Source organism: Bidens hawaiensis, unplaced genomic scaffold (assembly GCF_021521415.1).
Source record: "Bidens hawaiensis isolate Kalapana, Puna unplaced genomic scaffold, B.hawaiensis_p1.1 tig00049429_1, whole genome shotgun sequence".
Lineage (NCBI taxonomy): Eukaryota > Viridiplantae > Streptophyta > Magnoliopsida > Asterales > Asteraceae > Bidens > Bidens hawaiensis.
In genome coordinates this window covers 6,408-31,900 of record NW_027506114.1, presented here as the reverse complement: position 1 = coordinate 31,900, position 25,493 = coordinate 6,408, and the positions used below count along the sequence as shown (strand labels likewise).

Below are 25,493 nucleotides of genomic sequence, written 5' to 3'. Positions count from 1 at the left end.
CCGCACCATTTTAATGGGGATAAACACCTGATACTACTAAGCTAAGAGACCATCAGTAGTTACGCTTTAGATAGTCATGTGTTATTGGAGTTGGATGTTAATTTGTATGAAGTAACTTTGTTCACATGTAAATTGATGGTGATTCACATGTAAATTATACTTTCAGTTAAACTAGCTCACATGGGAATTATTGTGAATTCACACTTTGAATTTTTGGAAGATTTTATACACATATAATTATGGATCAAGTACTCACTAATAGTTTAGAAATGGTTTGTTTGATAAAAGGAGGTGGATTCATAAAATGTAGGCCTACAAAAAGCTTCCATAGTTGGTGGATATATAGGCCAAGTAAAGTGTTGGGACCGATCAGGATAAGTCGCATGGTTGTATGGGGTCTAGCCGGGCTTCACAATTAATTGTTTGGTCCACTTACATGCTTGTTGCATGTGTTTAATACAATACCGCCTTTAAAAGAAAGGGGTCCATTTATATGCTACGACGTGTCTTGTGCCACTTGTTGAACCAGATTCATTCTCATTGCTCACAAAATATTAAACGAAGAACACGTGACATCGAACACACAATCTGGTAACTGGTTGACACTTTATTAACTAAATTACTCGAATTTCTCCTTCAACTTTCACTTTCATTTAAAAAGTACATGTTAACTTTCTTCAGTGACCCATTTCAGGACTAACTTCCAATATCACTTATGTGTATTCTTAGTTTGGGGGTCTCTTATATAAACAGACAGACATGTGTATATATATGCTACGATGTGTCTAGTGTCACTTATATATGTTCTCAGTTTTATGGGTCCATATATACTAGTATGCTACAGCGTGTGTAGTACCACTTACGTATATTCTCAGTCGTGAATGTAACTTAATCATCTCACTTGTTTTGTTTTACGTTTATCGTTGTAACTCTATATGATAGTTTCTTTTATAAACAAAGTCAAAACTAGTAAGAATGAGCATGTTTGTCAGTCGATAACCCGTATAAAGTATAACTCCCAAAAATACTCCATTCTTGTCAAACAACTAATGGTCCATAAAATGTAATTGTCAACTAAATAACTGTATAATCTATGATATATTTTCGTATCAAAATAATGTATGTGCATGTGACATTGCTGGCTGCAATTGACTACGCATTAATCTTCAACATAACGTTTAATGGACCCAAAATTTATAACATATAACCTAACTTTTTGCTAAAGGTGCATTAATAGTGATTGTCAATTTATTGCCTTGCATTCTTATATATGAAAACATGTCAAGGTCTTTTCATTGAGAATTACTTGCAGGTTAGGTTATATTACAAGTGTAAACAAGTTGAGTCGAACATTAACTCGTCTAAAGCTCAAGCTCGGCTCAAACTCTATTATTAAAGCCCAGCTCGGGTTCGTCTTGATTTGGGCTCATATATTAATTGATTAAATAAATTATATACATTTTAAACTATTTTATGTACATGTATATACATGATTAAAAGTTTTATATATAACATAATATACTATTTAGTTATTATTGTATCATAATATTATATAATATAATAATACTTATTTTATAATATATGTTAAACAAAAAACGTATGTAATTGGCTCGTTTACACTCATGAGCCAATTTGGGCTCAATATTATAACTCGGACTCCATTATCAAACAAGCTTCTTTTTAGATAGGCACTGTGAAGATTGATATTCACTTTATGGTTCTTAATAGATGTAATACATGTTTCGATATACTTCAGGTATATCACAACTTTATTTTCTTATTTTTTGGATTCTATAAGACATCTTTAGTATAAGTAAACCGTTGTAATATTTTTTCTTTAAATTATAATGCACATAATCTTACATATATTACAATTAAACTTTGATGCAATAATAATGGCATATCTTTCCTAGCCTTAACACAATTACTTTTAGAGCTTTAAACATGCAAATAATAGTTGGTTCAAAATATATAACGATAATATTATTAGATGTGTCATGTGTGAATTAAAGGCTAGCGGTCCAGGGCACGCCTGTTTCCGGCAACCACGATCCGCCGGCAATGAAGTTCCCGGGAGTGAACTTTGTCGCCTCAGCACCGCTAGTGATCACATGGTATCCTTTCCACTTAACCCTCTTAGCAGTAGATGAACCCGGCCCCGTGTTCATGTACTCACCATAATACAACGTGTCAAGTGCAAAATCACCATCCCATGGCAACCAACCCGCCGGGTTGACTATGTCATCGAGGTACGTTTTTAGATAAACGGTCCTAGAATATTCCTTCCACGGTCGACCAAGATACGTTTTAACCCCCTTTAAGGTTGTTGAAGCCGTGACCCGACAGTTATGGATCGAGATCCCAGTGTTTTGGTTCGGGTCGGTTCGGCCTTGTGAGGTCAACGTGTTGGTCTTATTAGCCGGGTCACGTGCAATAATGTTGCAATTTTGTAGCACTATAGCCGCATTGCCAAAAATAAAATCAACAGTGCCAAAAATGTCACAGTTTTTATAAAACTGTCTATTTGAAAAAGCGTAGAGTGTGTCTTGTTAGCCTTCGAAGCCGCATTGGTAGAAAACTGACAAGTCAGACCCACTCCGGACCGCAACCGCCTGTTCGTTTTGCGGGCCAGCCGTGTTTCTAACCGTGAAGTTACGTCCTATAAATCCATCACCTGACACCGCTAGAGTTCATAAAAAAAATAACATTAAGGAAACGTAAATATTTATTGTTTAAATGGCGTAAAATTTGTGACGTGTGACACCTTACCCATAGTAGCGGACCCAAAAGTGGTTGAGCCGCCCCTGACACTTTTGCTACCCGTTATGATCGTTTTCCCCATTCCGTCTCCAACTATCATTATATTATCAGATTTAATCTCAATGTGTTCATTGTAAATGCCTTCTTTTACATATATCACATACCTCCTGCCACCTGATTTTGCATCGGCAATGGCGTCTCGAATAGTCTTGTAGTCACCCGTATCGTCTTGAGCCACTACAACATTGGCCAGAGAAGAAGGGTCTGAAGATTGCAATAACTTCCGGTCACCGCGTTTCACCCAAGTAGGGAAGCCTTTATGGTAAGGCTCATTAAATGAATCTCCTCCTTTGTTCATTGCCAATAAATTGCTAATTAAAGATGAAACGTTGTTCTTCATTAGTGGCAACATGTAGCCACCAACCCCTAGCTCCTCAAACCCATACTTACACGTCTCAAGGTTCGTGAGAGATGTGCTTAGCCAGGTTTGCATATCAACCTGGCTACACGTCTTTTTAGGATCAACGGTCATCTTGATCCTTTTCACAGTATTTTTATAAAGTTGTATATAGTCATTCCAAGCAGCCTTTTCAAGGCTGCTACAACATTTTGGACCAAGCCTTCGTGTGTTGGACTCGGCTTCTTCTGCTCGCTCTTGGGTGACTTTCAGTAGTGCGTTGATGAAGTCCGGTCTTTGTTTCATTGGACCATAATTTGGTTTACCGGCCAAGACATACTCGCATGGTTCCGGATGAGGAGTTTGCTTGCACCATGACCGAATTTCGGATATCGGGTAACCATAAACCTCTAGAGAGAGATGAATGATCAAACAAGAAATCATGGTTGCTAAAAATGGAAATATTGTCATTGTGAAAGCTAAGAGTTGTTTATAACTAGTGTTTGTAGTGGAGAGCATTCCACACAAAAGGGTAGCTTTATAGAAACCTTTGGACTTGGTAGTGTTCATTAAGGACTTTAATACCATATGTTTAAACTATTTTATTTTTAACAATAATTATTTTTCTCATTTAAATCTTAATTAGTCTGCAAAACCAATATCATAAATAAAGAAAAACCTATTTGGAAAAAAAAAAGATAACAATTACACACGTTACTGTTTTTTTTATTATAAATAACTTCTCGATATTTTGAATATTAGTTCTAATATTAATATTTTGAAAAGTAGGTTTTAATCTTATATTAATATGCATACACGTTAATTCTCGATATTTCATGAAAACATTTTTGTCCTAATTTTCTTGAATTAAATACTAATAAAATTTTAAAATTTAAAATGGAGTTAATAAATCAATGGACAAATTTAGAACTAGTATTTAATGTAAGGTAACCTTCCGATCGGATGGCTAACGCTCTTGGATGGTTCTCCGCTACACTTAGTCTCCGCAACGTGGGTGATGGGTTATGTCTTGGGCGTTTCTCGACTACACACAGTCTGACTAGAATATTGTAGTTTATCATATTTTACAAGAAAATTTTGGAAGTATTAATATAATATTTTATATCTTTCTCAAAACTTCATATTAACATATTACATTGATATTTTGACAATTAGATTTATATAACTTCAACAAACAAATAATAACCAATTAATTAACAAGCACACAAACTAAATTAACATTACACCGGGTTACAACACGAATTATATTATACGACTCGATCTTAAGGGTTCTTGATGGCACGAGAAGCCCGATGCCTCGCGGTATAACGATTAAGCAACGCTAGAGAATTGCTAGCAAGTTCTTTCACGTTTAAAAACCTTGCTTTGATTATACTTTTTGTCTTGCTTCCGATTTTATCCCCTAAAATACCGTCCATGCACGCGGTGGCATCCGTTAAGGCGGTACCAAGCCAACTTTCGACGTTACTCTCATGCCACCCGAAATTCTCCTCCCCGTCTTTGCCCATTTTTTGCAACTCCTTGACTGATTGCGTTATTTGGTTCACACCATTGTTGATTTGTTGCAAGCATTGATCCAAGGCTTGGTACTCACCCGGGTACTTCGCTTGGTTTAACTGTTTTGCAACCGTATCCACATAAGCCTTTGTGACCCGCGCTTTGGCTAGACATGTGGTTAGTGAAATTTGAGCTATTTGTTGTGGGCTTGGGAGCGTGTTTTTGGTACCGTATGGTAAAAGTGTCCTGACACAGAGATCAGTGTATAATGTTGCTCGACACTGTGCCTCAAGGTATGTTCTTGCCCGTGAGCGTGTCACGATCCGTGACTGGATCGTGCCGAGAAGCCCTAGGATTGTGAGAGAGAGGATCAAGAACTTGAAAGTCATTTGTGTCATTTGTTGATATTGTATGTGTTTTTTTTGTTGTGTAAAGGTTGTGAAAACATGAAGAGGTGATTAGTGGTTATATAGAAAGGTTGTCACATGCATTCAAGTGTATTGCACATGCAACTTTGCTAACAAATTAAGTGAATTATTTTGTTATTGAGAATATATTGGATAGTATGAGATTGAGTGATTAAGAAATCTAAGTAATCTTTTTGTTTTATCACACCACGACCGTCCACTTGTATGAGATAATATGTGAGAATATCTCAAGGTTGACTTTCAAACTTATTTACAAATTTTACTAAATGTATAAAAAAGCTGGAGTAATTATTTTGTTAATAACAGTTGTACCACTGAAAGTCACAAACCATGTTTTGCCGCGGGGGGGGGGGGGATCCTAAGGTACCTTCTAAGCTTCGCTCTTGACTTTTAGCATAGTTAATGTAGTTATTTTTAAGGATCTCAGTGGCATCTTATGTGAAACGTTATTTGTGTTTGATCATAACACTATAATAACGACACCATGTTGTTTTACTATTAACTAAACTAAAAATAAATATCCACAATCTGCAAAAGAATATTTGATCAATTTGTAATCCATTTTATTTTAAGTATAAAATAAAATTGTAATAATTTCAAAGTTTTTTTCCCTATATCAAATTATAAAACATTTAACATTTACTTAAATTCAGGTATAAATTGAGTAAGCCATAAGGTTTGACCATGCAATTGTGCAAGCAATAGCAAAAGATTTCCATGAGACAAGGTGCTGGTCTTTAGCGAATCATTCCAACACGTTGCTTAACCAACATAAACATGTTAACTAAATAAACTCATGTAATATTCTTGGATTTTAAACTAACAAACCACCATCATTTCCAATATTGTTACCCTTTGTCTTTGGTTTGAAGAATGTTTCTCTTCTTTGCACAACAATTATGTGTCATTTTTTAAACAAACATATAGTTCATATTGCCTAACTCTCTCTCTCTCTCTCTCTCTCTCTCTCTCTCTCTCTCTCTCTCTTTTACAAATTAAAAATATTGTAATAAACTACCAAAATTGTCATTATTGCCATTTAATATAATTTACCTTCAATATGTGGACATTATAATATATATTAAAAATATATTTTTGAAACCATGTATGACTATTTACATATTGTACCCCTCAAGATTCATTTAGTTTAATCCTCAATCTCCTTTAATTACACAAGTAATCTCCTCTTTTTATTATGGTAACCTTATGTTCCATTAAGTTACACAAACAAACCCAAAATTTTATAATAATACGAACCGATATCATAACAAACTAAACGGATGTCAAACGAGTTCCCGTCATATCCTCGACACAACTCACATGTTTAAAGCATCTAGTTTAATATGCTTTACCAGTTTACCTTCAATAACCCATAAAAATAAATGTTGTGGGCCGAAGGTTAAGGCCTAAGGGTAGAGGTGTAAAAAAAACTGGTTTCATCCAAACCGGTTCCTAAACCGACCCAAACAGCCAGTATCAGGACCGGTTCCCCTTAAGATCTATCAAACCGGTTTTAAAACCGAACTGGTTTGAGAAAAAATGGTTAAATCAGTTTATAAACCGGACCGAACCGACGTGACAAGACCAGCCTATCTTACTTCTAAACCGGTTTATAAACCAAACCGGTTTGAGTCAAACCAGTTTTGACCAGCCGTTGACCAAATCGGTTTGATTTATAAACCGGTTCGGTTTGGATATAAAACCGGTTTTGCACACCTCTACCTAAGGGGCTATAAGCCTATAGTGCTATATTCTTAAATGGGCCCAAGGTCAAGTTTTAAAGTTGCACTGGTCATAAATTGGGGTTTTAACTTTTTATTCGTAACCAAATGGAAGTAACAACAACGGCCCACTAAGGCTAGGCCGGTAAATGGCTCTATAAGAACAAAAGAAAATTTAAAGGACTTAAAATGGTTTTTCACATAGGTTTGCTCGGTTTGATTTTTAAACCGTTTGTATCTTCAAATGCCCAAAACAAGTATTAAAAAGTAGGCCTTGTATAATTTTTTTTTCTCTCAAGAGATTGACGCTAATTTTAATAAGAATAAACAAAACAAAATTATTTACTAATTGTATTTTACAATAAAACATACACAAAATAAAGTTAAGCGATAAACAAAACAAAATTGAACAAATCAAGAGAATTTACTTATTGTACTTTACAATAACACATATACAAAATAAAGTTAAGCGATAAACGAAACAAAATTAAACGAATCAAGAGACCTTAAAAAATGCTTCGAAACAAAATTTCGTGCCCTTATCAAGTCGGTCGAGCCCTATATGGGTCAGAGACAGCCCTAACCACAAATTTATCAGGTCGTCCGTAAACCGATTTACAGGCCCGAATCGGTGTATCTAGACACCTCTACTCTACTATGTAGACTCTCACAACTTCCTATACCAACTTACCAAAATGAAACCTTTCCACCGTAGAATCCACAACCCCCACCTTCTCCTCCTCCGACCACCCACCACCACCATCCTCCTCCGGCCACCGCCACGTGTCACCATGTCAACCACCACATCCACACCACACCAAAACCAAGAACAACTAACCCAAGTCCTAACATACCACAACCAAACCAAACACTCATTCACCAACTACTCCAAAGGGCCCCACGGCCTCGACTGGGATAACCAACCAAACCCCTTCCGCCGCTACATCCCCGCCGCACTCCACCATCTCCGGCAAGACTCCGGCGACTCACCACTTTACAATTCACTCTTCCGTTCACTCCCAAACCCAAAGCCCATCTCTAATTCCACAATATCTCAATTCTTGTACGATTCTTTGGCGTTATCAGCTTGGAAATCAACTGGGTTTTCCACCTGGTCGCTCAGAGTAAACCCTAGCTCCGGCAATTTACACCCGACTGAAGCTTACATCATATGCCCACCAATTGAACCCATTTCTGATCTGGGTTTTGTGGCTCATTACGCACCAAAGCAGCATGCGTTGGAGATTAGGGCTCAAATCCCATCTGGGTTTTTCCCCAATTTGTTCCCAGATGGTTCTTTTTTAATAGGGCTTTCTTCGGTTTTTTGGCGGGAAGCTTGGAAGTATGGTGAGAGGGCTTTCAGGTACGGGTCAGTTTTGGGCAAAAACTGAACCAAAAATCGAAACTTTGGTTTGGATTTTGATAATAACCGTTCGGTTTTGGTTTTTTAGTATTGCCGTATGAGCTTGAAAATTTTGGGCCGAAAATAAAAATTGGCACAAAATAGTAAATTTGGCCAAAATCATTTGAGAGGGCTTTTGGGTATGGGTGTGCGTGGTTCGGTTTGGGTCGGTTTTGGGCTAAAACTGAACCAAAATACAAAACTTCGGTTTGAATTTTTGATAATAACTGTTCGGTTTCGGTTTTTTAGTACTGCCATTTGAGCTTGAAAGTTTTGGGCCGAAAACAGAAATTAGCAAAAAATACTAAATTTGGCCAAAATCATTTGAGAGGGCTTTCAGGTGCGGGTGTGCATGGCTCGGTTTGGGTCGGTTTTGGGCTAAAACCGAAACTTCGGTTTGAATTTTTTATCATAACCATTTGGTTTCGATTTTTTAGTATTGTCATTTGAGGTTGAAAATTTTGGGCCGAAAATAAAACTTGGCACAAAATAGTGAATTTGGCCAAAATCATTTGAGAGGGCTCGGTTTGGGCCGGTTTTGGGCTAAAACCAAACCAAAAACCGGAACGTCAGGTTTTGAATTTTTGAAAACCGTTCAGTTTCGGTTTTTTGGGTATTGCAGGAAACTTTTGGCAGCTTAGCACAAAATAATGAATTTTGGCCCAAACATTTTGTTAATCAATAACTAAACTAGGTGATTTTTATACATTTGGGCTAAACTAATAGACTAACTTATTTACTAGATTCTTATAAATAGTTAAAATAAAAAATGAAAATTTATAAATTCGGTTCGGTTTTTATTACATGCAAAGTTCAGTTTTTACAAAAACATAAAAAAAAATAAACAAACCGTCCGTTTTTGTTTCAGTTTGGCTTTTAGGTTTCTGATCCGTATTTCAGTTTCATGAACACCTCCCTACTTTCAGGTACTGTAACCATGACATGGGTCATGCGATTGCAGCGGTTACAATGGCAGCTGCTGGTCAAGGGTGGGATGTGAAGATACTTGATGGGTTGGGGCATGATGAGTTAAAGAAAATAATGGGGCTTGAAGTTTATCCAGAGTTCAAGATTCCTTCAAGAACAGTTAAAGGTAAGTTTGAAGAGATGGAATTTGAGCATCCTGATTGTTTGCTTCTTGTTTTTCCTAACGGGATCGATAAATTTGATATCAATTATAAAGATTTGAGCTTTGAGATTTCGAAGTTTTCTAATTTGGATTGGAAAGGTGAGCCTAATTCACTTAGTAAAGAACATGTATGTTGGGATATAATATACAAAACCGCAGAGACAGTGAAAAAGCCATTAACTTTAGAGAAAAGTTTTGTTATTGACCCGTTCATAAAGAGTGCGACTTGTGGCGAGAATATATATCATAATATAACGTTAACGGAACTCGTGAGAAAGCGTAGGAGTGCGGTTGATATGGATGGAGTTACATCAATTGAAAGAAACACATTTTATCAGATTTTACTTCGTTGTCTTCCTTCTGGTTTTCAAGAAAAGCAAAAACGACAACTGGCGTTACCATTTCGAGCCATGGATTGGGATAGTGAAGTGCATTGTGTGTTGTTTGTGCATAGGGTTGTCGGTTTGCCAAACGGGTTGTATTTTCTTGTTAGAAATGAAGACCATTTCGATGATATTAAAATGGCCACGAGGTCGGAATTCAAGTGGGAGAAACCCGAGGGGTGCCCACCCGAGTTGCCATTATATGAACTTGCAAGAATGGATTGTATGAAGCTCTCAAAACATCTTTCGTGTCATCAGGTACTCGTTTTCTAGCTCTAAATAAATTTTTTTTGAAACCTTTTTGTTTAATAATTGTTGTTACTCGTGTAGGATATCGCAAGTGATGGTTGCTTTAGCCTGGGTATGGTGGCACGTGTTGAGCCGACGTTACATGACAAGGATGCTTGGATGTATCCAAGGTTGTTTTGGGAAACAGGAGTTGTTGGTCAGGTGTTGTACCTTGAAGCACACGCGGTTGGCATTTCTGCAACCGGCATTGGTTGTTTTTTTGATGATCCCGGTTTGCAATCAATATCTTACTCCGTGTTGATATTTTCCAGTTTTAATTTTTTTAAAAGTTAATATATTAACACAATTATGAAATCTGTATTAAAATCATAATATTGATTTGCAGTTCATGAGGTGCTTGGGTTGACTGGATCAAAGTTTCAAAGCCTTTATCATTTCACAGTTGGCGGGCCTGTTGTGGACAAGCGCATAATGAGCCTCCCTGCGTATCCAGGCCCGGGTGTTGATGCATAATGGGCTGAAGATGGGTTAGTTTCAGTTTAGAAAAGTATATAATAACATACATTATGAAGTATAATCAAGTAGGAGTTTTTGTTTGTTGGTGCACAACCCAATTCCCACATTATACGGTCCATAAAGCACATCGATCGGGGCCTTGTTAGCCGATGATAGTGAATAATCAAATAGTGGCTTTTGAAATAAAACATGAATTGCTTAATAACTAACGGGCATCAAGGTGTTGGATTTTTCTCGCAGTTGTAAAAAGTTATGTAATTTATGAGTAGAGTTAGTGACTGTATGAGCTGACGTTTTTCAAAATGTTTTAATGCACTCAAAAGAAACTGGATTTATGTATAGTATTCTTGTCTTATTTAAGAATCATGTCACACATGACAAAATTTCGATGGCATGGTGTTAAGCTCTCAAAATAAAGTCAACTGACCGAACTGAAGAATTTTTTTTTTGTTGTTAGTTGTCTAGTATTTTATCTTCAAAATATGTCCACCCCTTGTATTTTTCAAAAGCCAACTATGGTACATGTAACTTTTCAAACTCCCCTTCGTTAGAAAGGGAGGGGAGATACTCCATTAACGACAGAGGGGAGATTACATTCTCTGACTAACTCCAATAACCCTATACTTTTAAAACTTCCCGCCATTACAAATGGAGGCAACCCTCCTTTTAAAAGAAAATATTTTTCCAGCCCCCTAAGTGATTAATCCTTAGGTCTGTAAATGAACCGAACGTTCGGTGAACTATCGTGAACCGTTCGGCGGGAAATTCATTTATTTAATAAACGAACGAACATGAACATATGTTCCGTTCATTCATTTATGTTCATGAACATTCGTTTATGTCTGTTTATATATGTTCATTTATGCATTAATAGAAAATAATTAAATATTATCTGGATAGGTCATCTGCTTAAGGGTTTTATATTTGCTAATTTGTGTTCATTTAAGTGTTTTCATTTAAGTTCATTTATGTTTGTGTTCATTTACGTTTGTTCATACATGTTCGTTTATCTTTATTCAGTTATGTTAGTTTAGACTTTAAACAAACGAAAACAAATGTCCATTTTTAAATAAATGAACATGAACATAAATATTTATTCGATTAAGTGTTCGTGTTCTTTTAAAGTTAAATGAACGAACACGAGCATGCCCTTGTTCGTGTTCATTCGACTCTTTTACAGGCTTTCATTACTCACATTGTTGAATGCATCGGTCTCAATCTCTAGGCTCTGCCGATTTCGTTTGTGTTCGTGAACCGTTCGTGAACACATTAATTTCCTTAATGACCAAACACGGACATAAAATCTCGTTCGGTAAGTATTCATGAACCATTCGTGAACACATTATTTACTTAACGAACGAACACGAACAAGGCCTTGTTCGTGTTCGTTTACAGCCCTATTAATCCTTATAATTCAGCCTCGCTTTCAAAAAATAAATTCTAATAATCAGAGCAACAACAACGCCGTTAATAGAGTGTGGGGGAGGGCGAGTGTATTAAAATACACATATCAATATACATCCTATGAGAATATAAGTATATGATGCCTTAGATGCCTTATACCATATTATGTGCCATTTACTTCTCTTTTGCTTATGGCCTCTCATTATTTAAAAGGTCATCTTAGATTTGAACTCATAAATTTGACATTAGCATGATTATTATTTTATCTAAGCCTCTTATATACAGTTTGAAAATAAATTTATATTTACAAAATAACATAAGTTGAGACTCTAGTGCTACATCTCATTAAAAACAGGGTAACAAATGTCACTAAATAAATCAAATTTTTAACCAGACGTGTTTAAGTTGGTATAATTAATAGAGCAGTATATCAATTATTATGTTGGGTTAAGGTTACGTGTGTGGAATGACGTGATAACGCCTAAAAAACCACCCCGCTCCAATCGTAGGAGGCGTTAAAGGGTGGGTTAGTTAACAGATTAAGTCATTGACATTTTGGTCTAATGGTATGGAGTTGATGGTTAAGGCTTGAGATCTTTGAGGTCTCAGGTTCGAAACCTGATTACATGAGGTCTTCTCACATTCCTCTTTGGTGTTCCTGGGTGAGTTAGGTCTGGTGTATCAAAATCAGTATAGACAGTTGACATTTCGTCTCAGAAAGGCTTAATTGGGTATTGAGGGTACTTCAAAACGTTGTTCACAAAAAAAAAAAAAAGGGTTAACACATCAACGCCTTGTATGCAAGATCTGATGAGGCTCTATCTCTAAATGCACCAATTAAAGTTTTTTTTAATCCCTAGTTACCTACAACATGATAACATTGGTTAATCGAGTCGTTATATACTTTGTTGTTAGCTCACAACACATAGACTAACCGAACAACACGAGATGGTATCGTCCCTGGATAAAAAAAATTAAAAAAATAAAAAATAAATAAACTATTGATGGATACTGAAAACTATAAAGTATAACTTTTTAGAAGTTGACTAAAAGATGCCTGACATCATATTAACAGTCATTTAATTCTTTAAACCCTACCACCCTTTATAAAATGCTCATATTCTCATAACCTTTGTTTTCATAAACACATTACACCGCCGTTTGATCCCCATGGAGTCCAATAACGACCACCATCCACCACAACCCACCTCCACCGCCACCACAGCCGTCACAAAGTTTAAAAACAATTTAATTTTCCGGTCGAAATGGGCGGAACTCAATGGTGCAATGGGTGACTTAGGCACGTACATACCAATAATCTTAGCATTGACACTTGCTAGTGACTTAAATTTGGGTACCACATTAATATTCACAGGAATATACAACTTTGTAACGGGTGCTATCTATGGTGTCCCCATGCCGGTCCAACCGATGAAGTCTATCGCTGCGGTGGCTATATCCGACAAGGATTTTGGCATCCCAGAGGCCATGGCGGCCGGTATTTGCACGGGTGCGATATTATTTGTATTGGGTGTCACGGGACTTATGCGGTTGGCTTATCGACTAATCCCGTTACCGGTTGTTAGGGGAATTCAACTAGCGCAAGGTTTATCGTTTGCGATGACCGCGGTTAAGTATATACGAAAAGTTCAAGACTTTTCGAAGTCGAAGTCGAAGGGGAGTCGAGATTGGTTAGGTCTTGATGGGTTGGTTTTGGCGATTATTTGCATTTGTTTTATTACAATTGTGAATGGTGCGGGCGACGAAGATGGAAATGAAGATGCTAATGATGTTGAAACTGCAGTCGTAAATACCCAGTTTTCTAGTAGTGAAAATAATAATAAAGGAAGATGGAGAAGGATTGTGACGAGTTTACCCTCGGCGTTTATGGTGTTTTTGTTAGGGGTAACATTGGCAATTATAAGAGAGCCCAAAGTGATTAAAGGGTTTAAATTTGGGCCATCTTCTATACAAGTTGTTAAAATTTCCAAAAGTGCTTGGAAAAAAGGATTTGTTAAGGGTACAATTCCACAATTACCCTTGTCGATTCTCAACTCGGTTATCGCTGTATGCAAGTTGTCAACGGATTTGTTTCCGGACAAGAACGTAACCGTGACGTCGGTTTCCAGGACTGTTGGGTTGATGAACCTAATAGGGTGTTGGTTCGGTGCGATGCCATGTTGTCATGGGGCGGGTGGGCTGGCGGGTCAATACAAGTTTGGAGGGAGGAGTGGTGGGTGTGTGGCACTACTTGGTGTGACCAAATTGGTACTAGGGTTGGTGCTAGGTGGGTCTATAGTTAAGATATTAAGTGCATTTCCGGTTGGGGTTTTAGGGGTTTTGTTGTTGTTTGCGGGTATTGAGCTAGCCATGTGTGCTAGGGACATGAAGTCGAAAGAAGATTCGTTTGTTGTGCTTGTGTGCACTGCGGTCTCACTTGTGGGCTCGAGCGCAGCCCTAGGGTTTGTGACGGGTATGATAGCGCACCTAATTCTTAGGGTTCGGAAACTTGGTGGCCCGAAAAAGGTTCAATCCATTTCGTCATTTTGGATGCACAACCCATAAAAATCGTCATATATTTCTTTTGGGATTAAATCATAGTTTGTGGTGTACCTACTTTGTGGTGTAAAAATAATTGGATTTTCAATGTAAGAGTTGAATATTGAAATAGGAAATGTGTTCATGTTACCAGTTTATATGCTCACGTTTAAATTTACTTTGGGCTGTTAAAGACTTTTGAACTAGTCAAAATCTAACTCAATACTTTCACATTTTGAAATATTTACTTAAAAATGTTTCATATTTAATATTTTCAAGCATGTGACATCTAGAAATTATTTACTTTGTTGTGTCTAGCTTATAACAATTCAACACATACCTAATATCTTAAATTTTCTTCAAGTAATCACGTGGAACACCGTTAGAAATGACAACACAATATTTTAAGTAGAAAACTACAAGACCTAAAAAAAAAAGAAAAAAGTTGCATCTTCTGCATGCCAGATAGTGTAAGTGTAAGAGACGGTACTATAGTTATATATAATCTTATTATTTATCACCAATAAAACAATATACACACGTCTCTATGTGGTTGTTGTTGTTGTTATACTCGACAACCCTTGTAACATAGGTGTTTTTAACACTTGTATATTATGCATGCCAGATATAGTAACGATTATACATTATAACATGCATGCCACATCATCGTTTATCTGGCTTTCATCTTAGACGTTTTCTTACTGTATGCTAATCGAATTTGAAACTAGGTTACAATTGTAGCATTTTTGCATTGCATTTTTTTGCCACTTATTTAACTTCCTTTTATATACACCATTATACCGTATTTATTTTCATACAATATATGTTGCCATAAAGAAAATAACCAGTTAATGATTATACTATTTCAATGTTGTAAAAAGTAAAAAGCAATCCTCCTCATAATTAGGCTCAAAATCTCACTCCCTATTGCCACCAGCCAACACACACTTGCAAATCCCAAAATAAACACACAATCAATCATCAAAATAAAGGCCTCTAAATTAAACCTAAACCCCCAATCACACCTCCCAATTATGCATCTTAATCTTGTTTCCATTTATTTTTATTTATTTACTTTTTTTAAAAAGACAGGTGACAAATAGAATCTAAACACAAAAACCTACTTTTAGTAACAGTTTTCCTTTTTTACAGATATTAATTAATTAATTAACCATATCTTTTTTACTATTACCTTTTTCTTGATTTTGTTCGTCTGTATAATGAGTCCACCTTCAATATCCATTATTATTATTATTATTATTATTATATTAAAACCTTCAAATCCATTCTTGTTTCCATCTTCATCCAGTCCACCTCTCTTTTTCTCTCTCTCTCCAATCACACATTTCTTTCTTTCTGCAATCAATCAAGAAAACCCACAATTTCAAGAAACCCAAGATTCATCTTTATTCAACAAATTAAACAATACCCTTTTGCACCCTTTTGTTCTTCTCCATCAATCACCATTTTCTTGATAAGATTTGGGTCTTCCTTCAAACCCTAAAAATTTCATCTGTTCATTTCAAGAAACCCAATATCAATTGAACCCTTTTGTTCTTTTTCATCAATTATCAACAATTTGGGCATTTGGGTCTTCCTTCAAACCCTAAAAATTTCATCTTTATCCCACAAATTCAACAATTCCAACAATACCCTTTTGTTCTTCTTCATCAATTATCAACAATTTGGGCATTTGGGTCATCCTTCAAACCCTAAAAAATTCAATCTTTTTTCATTTTCTTAGAAATTAAATTATGAAGTTATCTCATCTGGATAAACCCAATTACAACCACAGAATCAGATGGCATTATTCATACCTCGCAAAGCTCACATTTTGGAGCTTCATTTTCCTAATGTTAATCTTCATCTTCTTCTTCAAATCCTCACCGTCCATTACCCCATCATCAGATCTCTCTCGCAGATCTTTAAAAACCAGATCTTGGGGCGGACCCGACTGGGAAAAACGGGTCAAATCCTCCTCCAAGATCCGATCCAAATCCGGGTTTTCCGTCTTTGTCACCGGCGCCGCCGGCTTCGTCGGAACCCACGTCAGCGCCGCCCTGAAACGCCGTGGCGACGGCGTCCTAGGGTTAGACAATTTTAACGATTATTACGATATTACCCTTAAGAGAGCTAGGCAGAGTTTATTAGAAAGAAGTGGTGTTTATATTGTGGAAGGTGACCTAAACGACAGCGTTTTGTTAAAGAAGCTATTTGAGGTTGTACACTTTACTCATGTTATGCATTTAGCAGCTCAAGCTGGTGTTAGATATGCAATGCAAAACCCTAGTTCTTATATTCATAGTAATATTGCTGGCTTTGTAAATCTTTTAGAAGTTTGTAAAAATGCAAGCCCGCAACCTGCTATCGTTTGGGCGTCGTCTAGTTCGGTTTACGGGTTAAATACCAAAGTACCCTTTTCGGAAAAAGACCGAACCGACCAGCCCGCGAGCTTATACGCCGCGACAAAGAAAGCGGGCGAGGAAATCGCGCATACGTATAATCATATTTACGGGTTGTCGTTAACCGGTTTGAGATTCTTCACGGTTTATGGGCCGTGGGGTAGGCCGGACATGGCGTATTTTTTCTTTACTAAGGATATTTTGAAAGGGAAAGCGATTAGTATTTTCGAGTCGGCGAACCATGGGACGGTCGCGCGTGATTTTACGTATATTGATGATGTGGTGAAGGGTTGTTTGGGTGCTTTGGATACTGCGGAGAAGAGTACCGGAAGTGGTGGGAAGAAGAAGGGTGCGGCGCAGTTGAGGGTATTTAATTTGGGGAATACTTCGCCTGTGGCGGTTTCAGATCTTGTTAGTATATTGGAGAAGTTGTTGAAGGTGAAGGCGAAGAGGCGGGTGGTGAAGTTGCCGAGAAATGGGGATGTGCCGTTTACGCATGCGAATATAAGCTTTGCGCAACGGGAGTTTGGGTATAAGCCGACTACGGATTTGCATACGGGGTTGAAGAAGTTTGTTAGATGGTATGTTAGTTATTACGGTTCGGGCAAGAAGAGTGATCATTAATGGTAACCTTGTTCTTGATATGTTATTTGTTTTGATATATGAACATGATTGTTTTGTTAGTCTTGTGCTTCCGGTCGTATTATCTTGTTTTCGAGTATATGGGTATAAAGGAAGGCGGAAGCGAGGGATGGTAACACGATGAACGAGTTTTTGTTTCGGTTTTTCTGTGTTTTTTGTGGTTCAGGAGGTTAATGTGGCTATGGATGAACTCATGGAGATGTAATTTGTTGTAGCATTATTATTATTACTGTTATTATTATTATTGTAGGATTCATGACTGGTAAGAGCAAATTTGCTTTCATTAGTGAAGTTGTATCATTTCATGGAATTCAAATAAATAGAACACATTAGTTTGATTGTTATTATGCTTCTTGATTTGACTTTGACTATGACTTTCAGTGTTTTTTATTAAGTTTCTTGATATGAGTTTGATTTTTGTACCATAAGTTTGAAATTTCCCTTTATTAGTTTGAAAACAAAGATTTTAGTGGGAACGATAACGACGCAGTTTTTGGTAATCTCTAATACTTGATTGTAAAACTATGTCTGGTAACCGCCTAACGGGTCTTATACCTATTGAGTGCCTATTACTTAATACTTACTATCATTAGGTGCGCAAGGTTTCTTCGCATATACCAAGTATATATCTGTTTATGATCTTATATTGCTAAAAAAAAGAAGGTTTTTGCGGGTTCATTCGGGTCTACTTAAATATCACAATGGGACAATTTGGGTCTACTCAAAATTATGCAACGGGTCAAAACAGACTGATCTTATTGAAGTTGTTAACTTAAAATGGACAATTTGATACTTTTATCCTTAGTTTAGACGACCCATTTGAAGGCGAGCCCGACCTGACCCAAATCAAATCAATGTTTTTAGAAGAGCCCGTTTTGACATAAACACGTTTTGACCAGGTACCCAACCCGACCCGCATGTTTTGCCAGGATTAAAAACAACACAACTTTGAGCATACACAAGCCTGAATAACTAAAAACTCTGCTTTCATGATCAATAGATTTATGCATAAATATAAACTTCAAGAATTGAGCCACTAGATTTAAAGCTTTTGTAATATGGATATAGAAAATAATAAAAGCCAGTAAAATTCAAAATTTCAGTCAAAACCGCACCACGTTAAAACTTTCGATACAGAGTACATTGCAGTAGCTACATTTTCAAAAGCTTTTGCTGCAGTAGTTTAAACCACGGGTGGGAAAATACGCGAACATGGAGAAACAACCGACTCTTGTATATACGTCCCCGAGTTATTCGGATCCGGGACCCACGAAATCTCACTCATATTTGGTGATTCCACAAAATTCATCGTAAACTCTCCTACCTTCTCCACCTTGCCTCTTTTGCCCGCCCTCAAAACCAAATGGTTACCGCGGTTATAAGAAAATATTCCATTAGACAAACTTACAATATCTCCGGGCTGAAACGCCTCACACTCTTCATTCCAGAACTGAAAGTGAACCGATGCCGTCTCGTCGGCCACGAGCCCTAAACATGTCTTGTTTTGACCTCCTTCTAATGTTATCCTGCCTTTTTCCAAAACTATGAACTGTGTGTTTATGTTGTTTCGAGCTGCAGGCATGATGTCTTTTAAAGATTGCATCTTTCTTGTTACTTTGATCCTGTCATAAGTCAAGGTTATATTTGTGTTAGGGGTGTGCAAGAAACCGAAAAAATCGACACAAAACCGAAAAAACCGAACCGAAACAAAAACCGACGGTTTGGTTTATGTTTTTGTAAAAACCGGTTCGGTTTTGGTTTGCATGTAATAAAAACAGAAAAAACCGAACCGAACCGAACCAAATTCCTAAATTTTTATTTTTTTATTTTAAGTAATTTATAAGAATTTAATAAATATGTAATTCAAATAGTTTTGGCCAAATGTATAATAGTCTATTAGTTAACAATTAACAAAATTATTTATACCTAAATTCATTATTTTTTGCCAACTTTCTTATCGGCCTAAAATTTTCAAGCTCAAATGGCAAAAACCGAAACCGAACGGTTTCAAAAAATTCCAAAATTTGAAGTTTTGGTTTTAGCCCAAAACCGCACAGAACCGCACCACGCACACCCCTAATTTTTTAACACCATAACTAATTTGTTACTAAATTATACTAAATAAAAACTAAAGCAGTTATAGTTTTATATCCTAAACCTATATTGGTCCATCTTCTCTTTGAAATGCTTTAAAATCCTATGAGTTCCTAAATAAGTACCAATTGAATCCATTACGTAGGGGTGTTCAGTAACGAGCCGCTCACGAGCTACTCGAGATTGCAATATCGGGTCGATAAAAGCTCGAAACGAGCCGAGCTTTTTCGAGATAAAGCTTGTGTAGTTATTGAGCCCGGGCCCGAAGGTATTTTTAAGTTTGACCTGTTTTGGATGTCTATGTATTAATTTTACACTGCACAGGCGAGTTTGAGTTTGAGCCGAGCTTTGGCTCGTGTAAGGTACTACACAAGCTCGAGCAAAGCTGAAGCTTGTCTAAGGGTTTTAACAAAATACATAAAAATAACTAAAAACTTATATAAACTAGTGATTTACGGCAGGGAAATAGCTAGGACTGTGGCTGCTGATAAAATGCAGCAAATACATAGAAATTTATGCAACATACACATTTGCATAAAGTAAACCCGCTTTTGTCTGCATAAATGAAAAATAAACCCGCTTTTGGCCCATTTTAGAAAACAACCCGCATGAAGCCGCATACCAAAATTACCCGTTTAGACCCATGTTAGAAGACCCGTTTTTACCCGCGCTAGAGAAATAGCCCGGGTTCAGGGGAATTGTTAATTTCTAAAGATGGTTATAAGGGGTCATGTTCGTTTGCAAACTCAGGTATGGTCTCTCTAACAGGCCGAACTTGAGTTGCATTTAACCTAGGGCGGTTCACGAGTCGAGCCCGAGTCGAGCCAGGATGGTTTCGAGCTCGGGCTCAAAATTAAACAAGGCAACTTAGCTAGGCTCTAGCTCAATTTCGAAGTTAAACGAGCTTAGATCGAGCAAATGAGCTGAGCCATGACTCGAGCCGAGCCAAGGTCGATTTTGGCTCGGTTACAAAAATGATCCAAATCAGCTCAGGATGTTTCAAATCAACTTTTTATAGCTAGTTTTATTTGAGCTTTTATCGAGCGAGCCGCGAGCCCGAGCTTCGAGCCTCGAGCTTTTTGAACAGCCCAGAATTTTAACCTATAGCGTATCGATTTGGGTTATGTTTAAACTCTACCGGTCTACTAGCGGGTACACTTTGTTTTAATTTTTATCTCTCGTAAGGGGTCGATTCATGTTATGTTTTACATCTTAACAGGTCAAACCCGGGTTACGTTTAACCTCTAAGGAGTTGAATCTGGATACGGTCTATCTAACGGCTTGAACTCAGATAACACACACCATAAAACATATCACACAACTGTAGTTTAAGACCTGACAAGGAAAAAAAATCAAATATTTTAACACAAGTTGGACTCAGTGACGAAGCTTGGACGAGTTCGTCGAGGGGGGCGGAGTTAAAATGTATTAAAAAATTCATAAACATGGGGGCTCAAATTTAAGTCAAAAACAGGTAAATTTACACTACATAAAAATATTTCAGGGAAAAACAGGTAAATTTAGGCAACTGCTAAAAAAGGCGGGGCCGGGCCACCCCGGGCCTTAGCTAACCTTCGCCCCTGGTTGGACTTGAGAGTGCGCAACCAAACCAATAGAAAACAAATTATTGTTGTCATTCCACAAACATATAAAAATATATAAAAAATGAAGTCCTTACCTTCTCAATTATACTAATTAGGTAATTAATAATTAAACGAGCCGAACCTGAGCTCAAGCTCAAAACGAGCCAAATTAAGTTTTGTTTTCATTAAAAACTGTATTCAACCGAATTCATATTCAAGAAAAATCAATTCTTTAAAAGAATTAAAATTATAGATATTTTTGGCTATTGGATATTTAACAAAGTTGACCAAAAAACAGTCAAACTTGAAATTAAAAGCTTACCTGATCTCTGCAACGAAACCGGAGGATGCGAAGAATCGCCGGGAGACTCTTGCCAAAATGGGTCGACCCGTATCCGTATGGGTTTTCAACGTGGGGCGATTGGGCTTGGTTTGGACCCCCCTTTAGTATTTATTTGTATTTTTAAATTACTTATTATTATGATATGATGATTGCATAGGAATTTTGGGCTCAATTAATGTCAGAAGGATGAGGTTGTTGGGTAGCCCGTGGAACAGGCTTTTACTTCCGCTTCTAGAAAAAGGCCTAATGGATCTCACTGATGGTGATGAGCTTGGCGATAAGGCCCTAAAACTTACATCGAGTGAATTATTATTATATATGTAATAATATTAGGCTTAAGGAAACTTACATGGAGTAATCTGATATCAATTGTGATGTAGTAATTTTCTTTATTTCTCTTGTAATAATATTAAGCTTTAGGAAACTTACATTGAGTGAATTATATATGTTTATTTAATTTAGTTGCAATTTTATCATGACTGTTAAAAAGTATAATTTTTATTAAAAAAAACATACTAAATTATATACTTGTATTTAACCAAACAACCGAGTGCTATCTTTTTCACACAATGGGTCACTATTTGAATTTTTCAGAAACTTTTCATGGTGCTTTTCAAGCTGTAAATACTAAATACTAGAGCATAGTATTCCCTTTCTAAAAAAGGTTTGAAACACAAAAGACAAACCAAAAAACCAAAAGAAATTGACTTGTATGTATAAAGTAAAACTTAATAAACTATTAATAAACCGAAAATAATGTAAGCATAGTATTTCACATTGGTCACACATTTAAAATTAATATAAGAAGAAGTTGATTTTACAAATTCTTTGACCTATTGGTCGATAATGATCTATATTATTAATGTGATCACTTACGGTTTTAACTTTCACTTCCATTGCTACACGCAATCTCAATGGTATAATCTTCATTAATTCACGTTTTTTTTTGCTCACAATGACGATTATGTATTAAGCAAGGAACATACAAGCGAAAATCGAGTGGAAATCAAATATGATGTGATTGTAAATTTATGACTATTATGCTATTGGGATTGCCCTTATTAGCAACGAAAGTGAAAGTTCGGACCGCCAGTGATAACATTGATAATTTTTTATTATTATCGATAAATAAGTCATACTTTGAATTATTAATATCCAGTTTTTTCTAAAATAAAAACAATAAGATCAATATTCTAAAACTTTTAAGAACCACATTGGTAGACACAATATTGCCATGCTCCAAAAGGAAAACATAAGAGTAAAGAACAAACAATACATGCTGGCAGAAAAGTTGAAATAAACACATAATATTTCCACTAAAACATATGATTGTGACATTTGTGAATTCATTTGCCAATTCACATGTTGAATAATAGGTAATGGGTTGAAAGCAAAGCTGCCATCATCATGCTCAAAAAGTATTTAACATGTCTCTATCCACCGTTGTAAAGTGTTTTTCTCCTGCATCTTAACAATTACTATGTCCAACAAATGGTTAGAAACAAACAAACTATTATATAGTTTTTACATTTATATTTACGGTATACGTGAAGCCGCTAACAAACTTTCATATCATACGACCAGTATAATATGTTAAAGGTGTGTGGGGTGTCAATGGAGTTTTGCATAGATGTAACATTTTAATCCAAGAATTAAAAAGATAGGAGGCATAATTTATAAACTAAAAAATGATCTAATCATACTAAAAGTTGGCATTATATTATTTTCTCTTTTCTCGCATTTATTAACATTTGTTTAAGTCTCGTTATTGTTCGATAAGTTAAGTTTATAAAAGTTTAAATATTAATAAAACATTTAAATTTATATAAAATCATAGCGGGATACTTGCTTGTTCAAATTTATGAAGTTTGAGGGACTAAATTCATACCAATGCGTGTATACACATATAATTTTGAAAACTGCATTTTAAATTCAATCCGATTAATCTATAGTTCTTACCCTTCGTCCGCTAGCGCCTAACTATTATTTACAACATTACTTGCATTTATGAAATTGCACTTTGGTTATTATTGTTTTGGTCAAAAATTAACAAGAGTGATTTTACAACCAAATTAGTTAATGGGACTAGGTGCTTGTAAAATTGGCTTGAACATAGAGATTTGTTGCGAAGAAAAACTCGTTATCCTGAGGATAACAAGAAAAAAACCCCGGGTGGTGAAAACCATCACCACCGATTTATTAATAACAAAAAAGTGGTTACAAGTGTGGAGCTAAAACTCGATCGTGATTACAAAGAGTGCGAGTACTAGTAAGTCTCGTGTGTCTAGAGTGTGTGTCTTGATCCGAGTTGGTGCTCTATTTATAACAAAAATAAAGCTAACAAACTTTCCTATAATTATTGAAATGATTGACTTCTTCCAGTTAGCCGTTAATTCCCACATTTCCTTTTTAATCACGCGCTAATAACTGCAAGTTCGAGTCTCCAGCAAATCACCATAAATCTCTTGACCTGGTAAACAAGGAAAGATGGCAAACAATCTGTTAATTATATAACAGATCTAGGATACCTATTACCTTGGAAGATACCGTGTCTTGAAGTTAACCTGAACATACTGCTTGCCCAGTATACTGAAAATTCGAGCCCTAACAATTATTATTATTATTTTTTTTTGTAAATTCACTTATACCTTATTCTGTTATATACAATTAAATTAACTAGGATGCATATTTAACAAATTATATTTAAATGTAGTTTAAAAGTAAAACAATAATTGGTTTTATATATTTATTTATATATTGAAGTATGAGTTAAAGATCTAAAAATTTTGAATTCGAAAATAGGAAGGAATAAATGTTGCATTGAATGCGTGAGGAACAATAATCGTTGTCCTGCAAAGGTGATGTTTATTTGCAGTTATTACTCCTCCTATTGGGCATGTAAAACCAACATTTTGAAAGTATGTCTTTAAATTATATTCTTTTTATAACTAAAGATAGATATGTTTTTCAAATGGTTTACTAAACACAATATTTTTATCATTATTATTTTTCGAACAGCCAAATATATTGTAATTTATGACCATCAAATTCATATCAAAGCGGGAATGACGTAATATTGTTATTGTTTTATAATTCGTTTTAAACAAGCTCTCTCTTTATTTGAGAGAATGTGGTTTCTTTCTTTTTTTTCTTTCCAAAAATTCTTCACGTATTAGTATTTAGACCGTGTGTTGTGGTTGGGAACACTAAACCAAAACACCTCCCTGGTGTCAAACCCTTCCATTCACTTAATGACCAAGAGGGCTAGAAAGGGTGGGGTCCACCCCATTCAGCAATCAATTTTTAAACTTCTGGTTAAACAACAATACTCTTGTTAAAAGACTTGTTAGTTAAAGCTTATTGCTTAACTAATCAAATAATAACATTCGGTCATATAGTAAAAAGGTTGATGGATCCTGTAAGAGTAAATTATGTTACCAATATGCAAACATTCATATTTGTTGGACTCGTTATGCCCAAAACACATATTTTTCTTGATATGGCTAGTACGTCATGATCCAAGTAGGGTCATACTCAATAACAAGCTAGACAAACACCAATAATATTTGTTTATATATGATATGATCATAACAAATGAATATTAACACTTGAGTTATTTGGAAAGGGGTTTCTAAATAATATGTACTTGTGAAATAAATAAATCATATGGATGATTTATGATTTAAGAAAGAGCATTCCATATTGTTAATTAAAATGGTTAAGTAACAATATGTTTAACATGTTGCCTATGTATTGTGTTACATTTATATGTTATAAAAGTTTTATAACATAAATATGTATATATAAAACATAATAATAATAATAACAACAACAATGAAGGAAGGGGCCGGCCACCCCCCCCCCCCCCTCTCCTTGTCTTGATATTATTTTATTATTGTTACAAGTTAGTGGAGGCATGCAAAGCTCTTGATTGAAGGACTTGGGTGGTGGGTTTTATATCCATCTTTCATCACTCTTTCATTG

The 25,493-nt window shown here is 35.9% G+C and overlaps 5 protein-coding genes and 1 pseudogene across 5 annotated transcripts; 3 read left to right on the top strand and 3 right to left on the bottom strand.

Moving 5' to 3' along the window:
• Positions 1-1,931: 1,931 nt before the first annotated feature.
• Positions 1,932-3,628, bottom strand: LOC143616751 (pectinesterase 2-like; annotated as a pseudogene).
• A 791-nt stretch (positions 3,629-4,419) lies between these two features.
• Positions 4,420-5,117, bottom strand: LOC143616752 (pectinesterase inhibitor 9-like). The gene has a single exon (XM_077089495.1). The coding sequence runs from the start codon at positions 5,071-5,073 to the stop codon at positions 4,441-4,443; it is 633 nt and encodes a 210-aa protein (XP_076945610.1). The 5' UTR covers positions 5,074-5,117; the 3' UTR covers positions 4,420-4,440.
• Positions 5,118-7,587: 2,470 nt separating this feature from the next.
• On the top strand, positions 7,588-10,594 carry LOC143616750 (uncharacterized). The gene is made up of 4 exons (XM_077089494.1): positions 7,588-8,187; positions 9,153-9,996; positions 10,069-10,258; positions 10,373-10,594. Exons 1-4 carry the CDS (start codon positions 7,616-7,618, stop codon positions 10,498-10,500), a joined length of 1,734 nt encoding a protein of 577 aa, XP_076945609.1. The 5' UTR covers positions 7,588-7,615; the 3' UTR covers positions 10,501-10,594.
• Positions 10,595-13,077: 2,483 nt separating this feature from the next.
• LOC143616747 (molybdate transporter 1-like) lies at positions 13,078-14,495 on the top strand. The gene has a single exon (XM_077089490.1). It carries the CDS (start codon positions 13,078-13,080, stop codon positions 14,470-14,472), a length of 1,395 nt encoding a protein of 464 aa, XP_076945605.1. The 3' UTR covers positions 14,473-14,495.
• A 1,746-nt stretch (positions 14,496-16,241) lies between these two features.
• On the top strand, positions 16,242-17,708 carry LOC143616748 (UDP-glucuronate 4-epimerase 3). Its single transcript, XM_077089492.1, has one exon. It carries the CDS (start codon positions 16,299-16,301, stop codon positions 17,469-17,471), a length of 1,173 nt encoding a protein of 390 aa, XP_076945607.1. The 5' UTR covers positions 16,242-16,298; the 3' UTR covers positions 17,472-17,708.
• A 964-nt stretch (positions 17,709-18,672) lies between these two features.
• On the bottom strand, positions 18,673-19,092 carry LOC143616749 (uncharacterized). Its single transcript, XM_077089493.1, has one exon. It carries the CDS (start codon positions 19,090-19,092, stop codon positions 18,673-18,675), a length of 420 nt encoding a protein of 139 aa, XP_076945608.1.
• Positions 19,093-25,493: the final 6,401 nt, after the last annotated feature.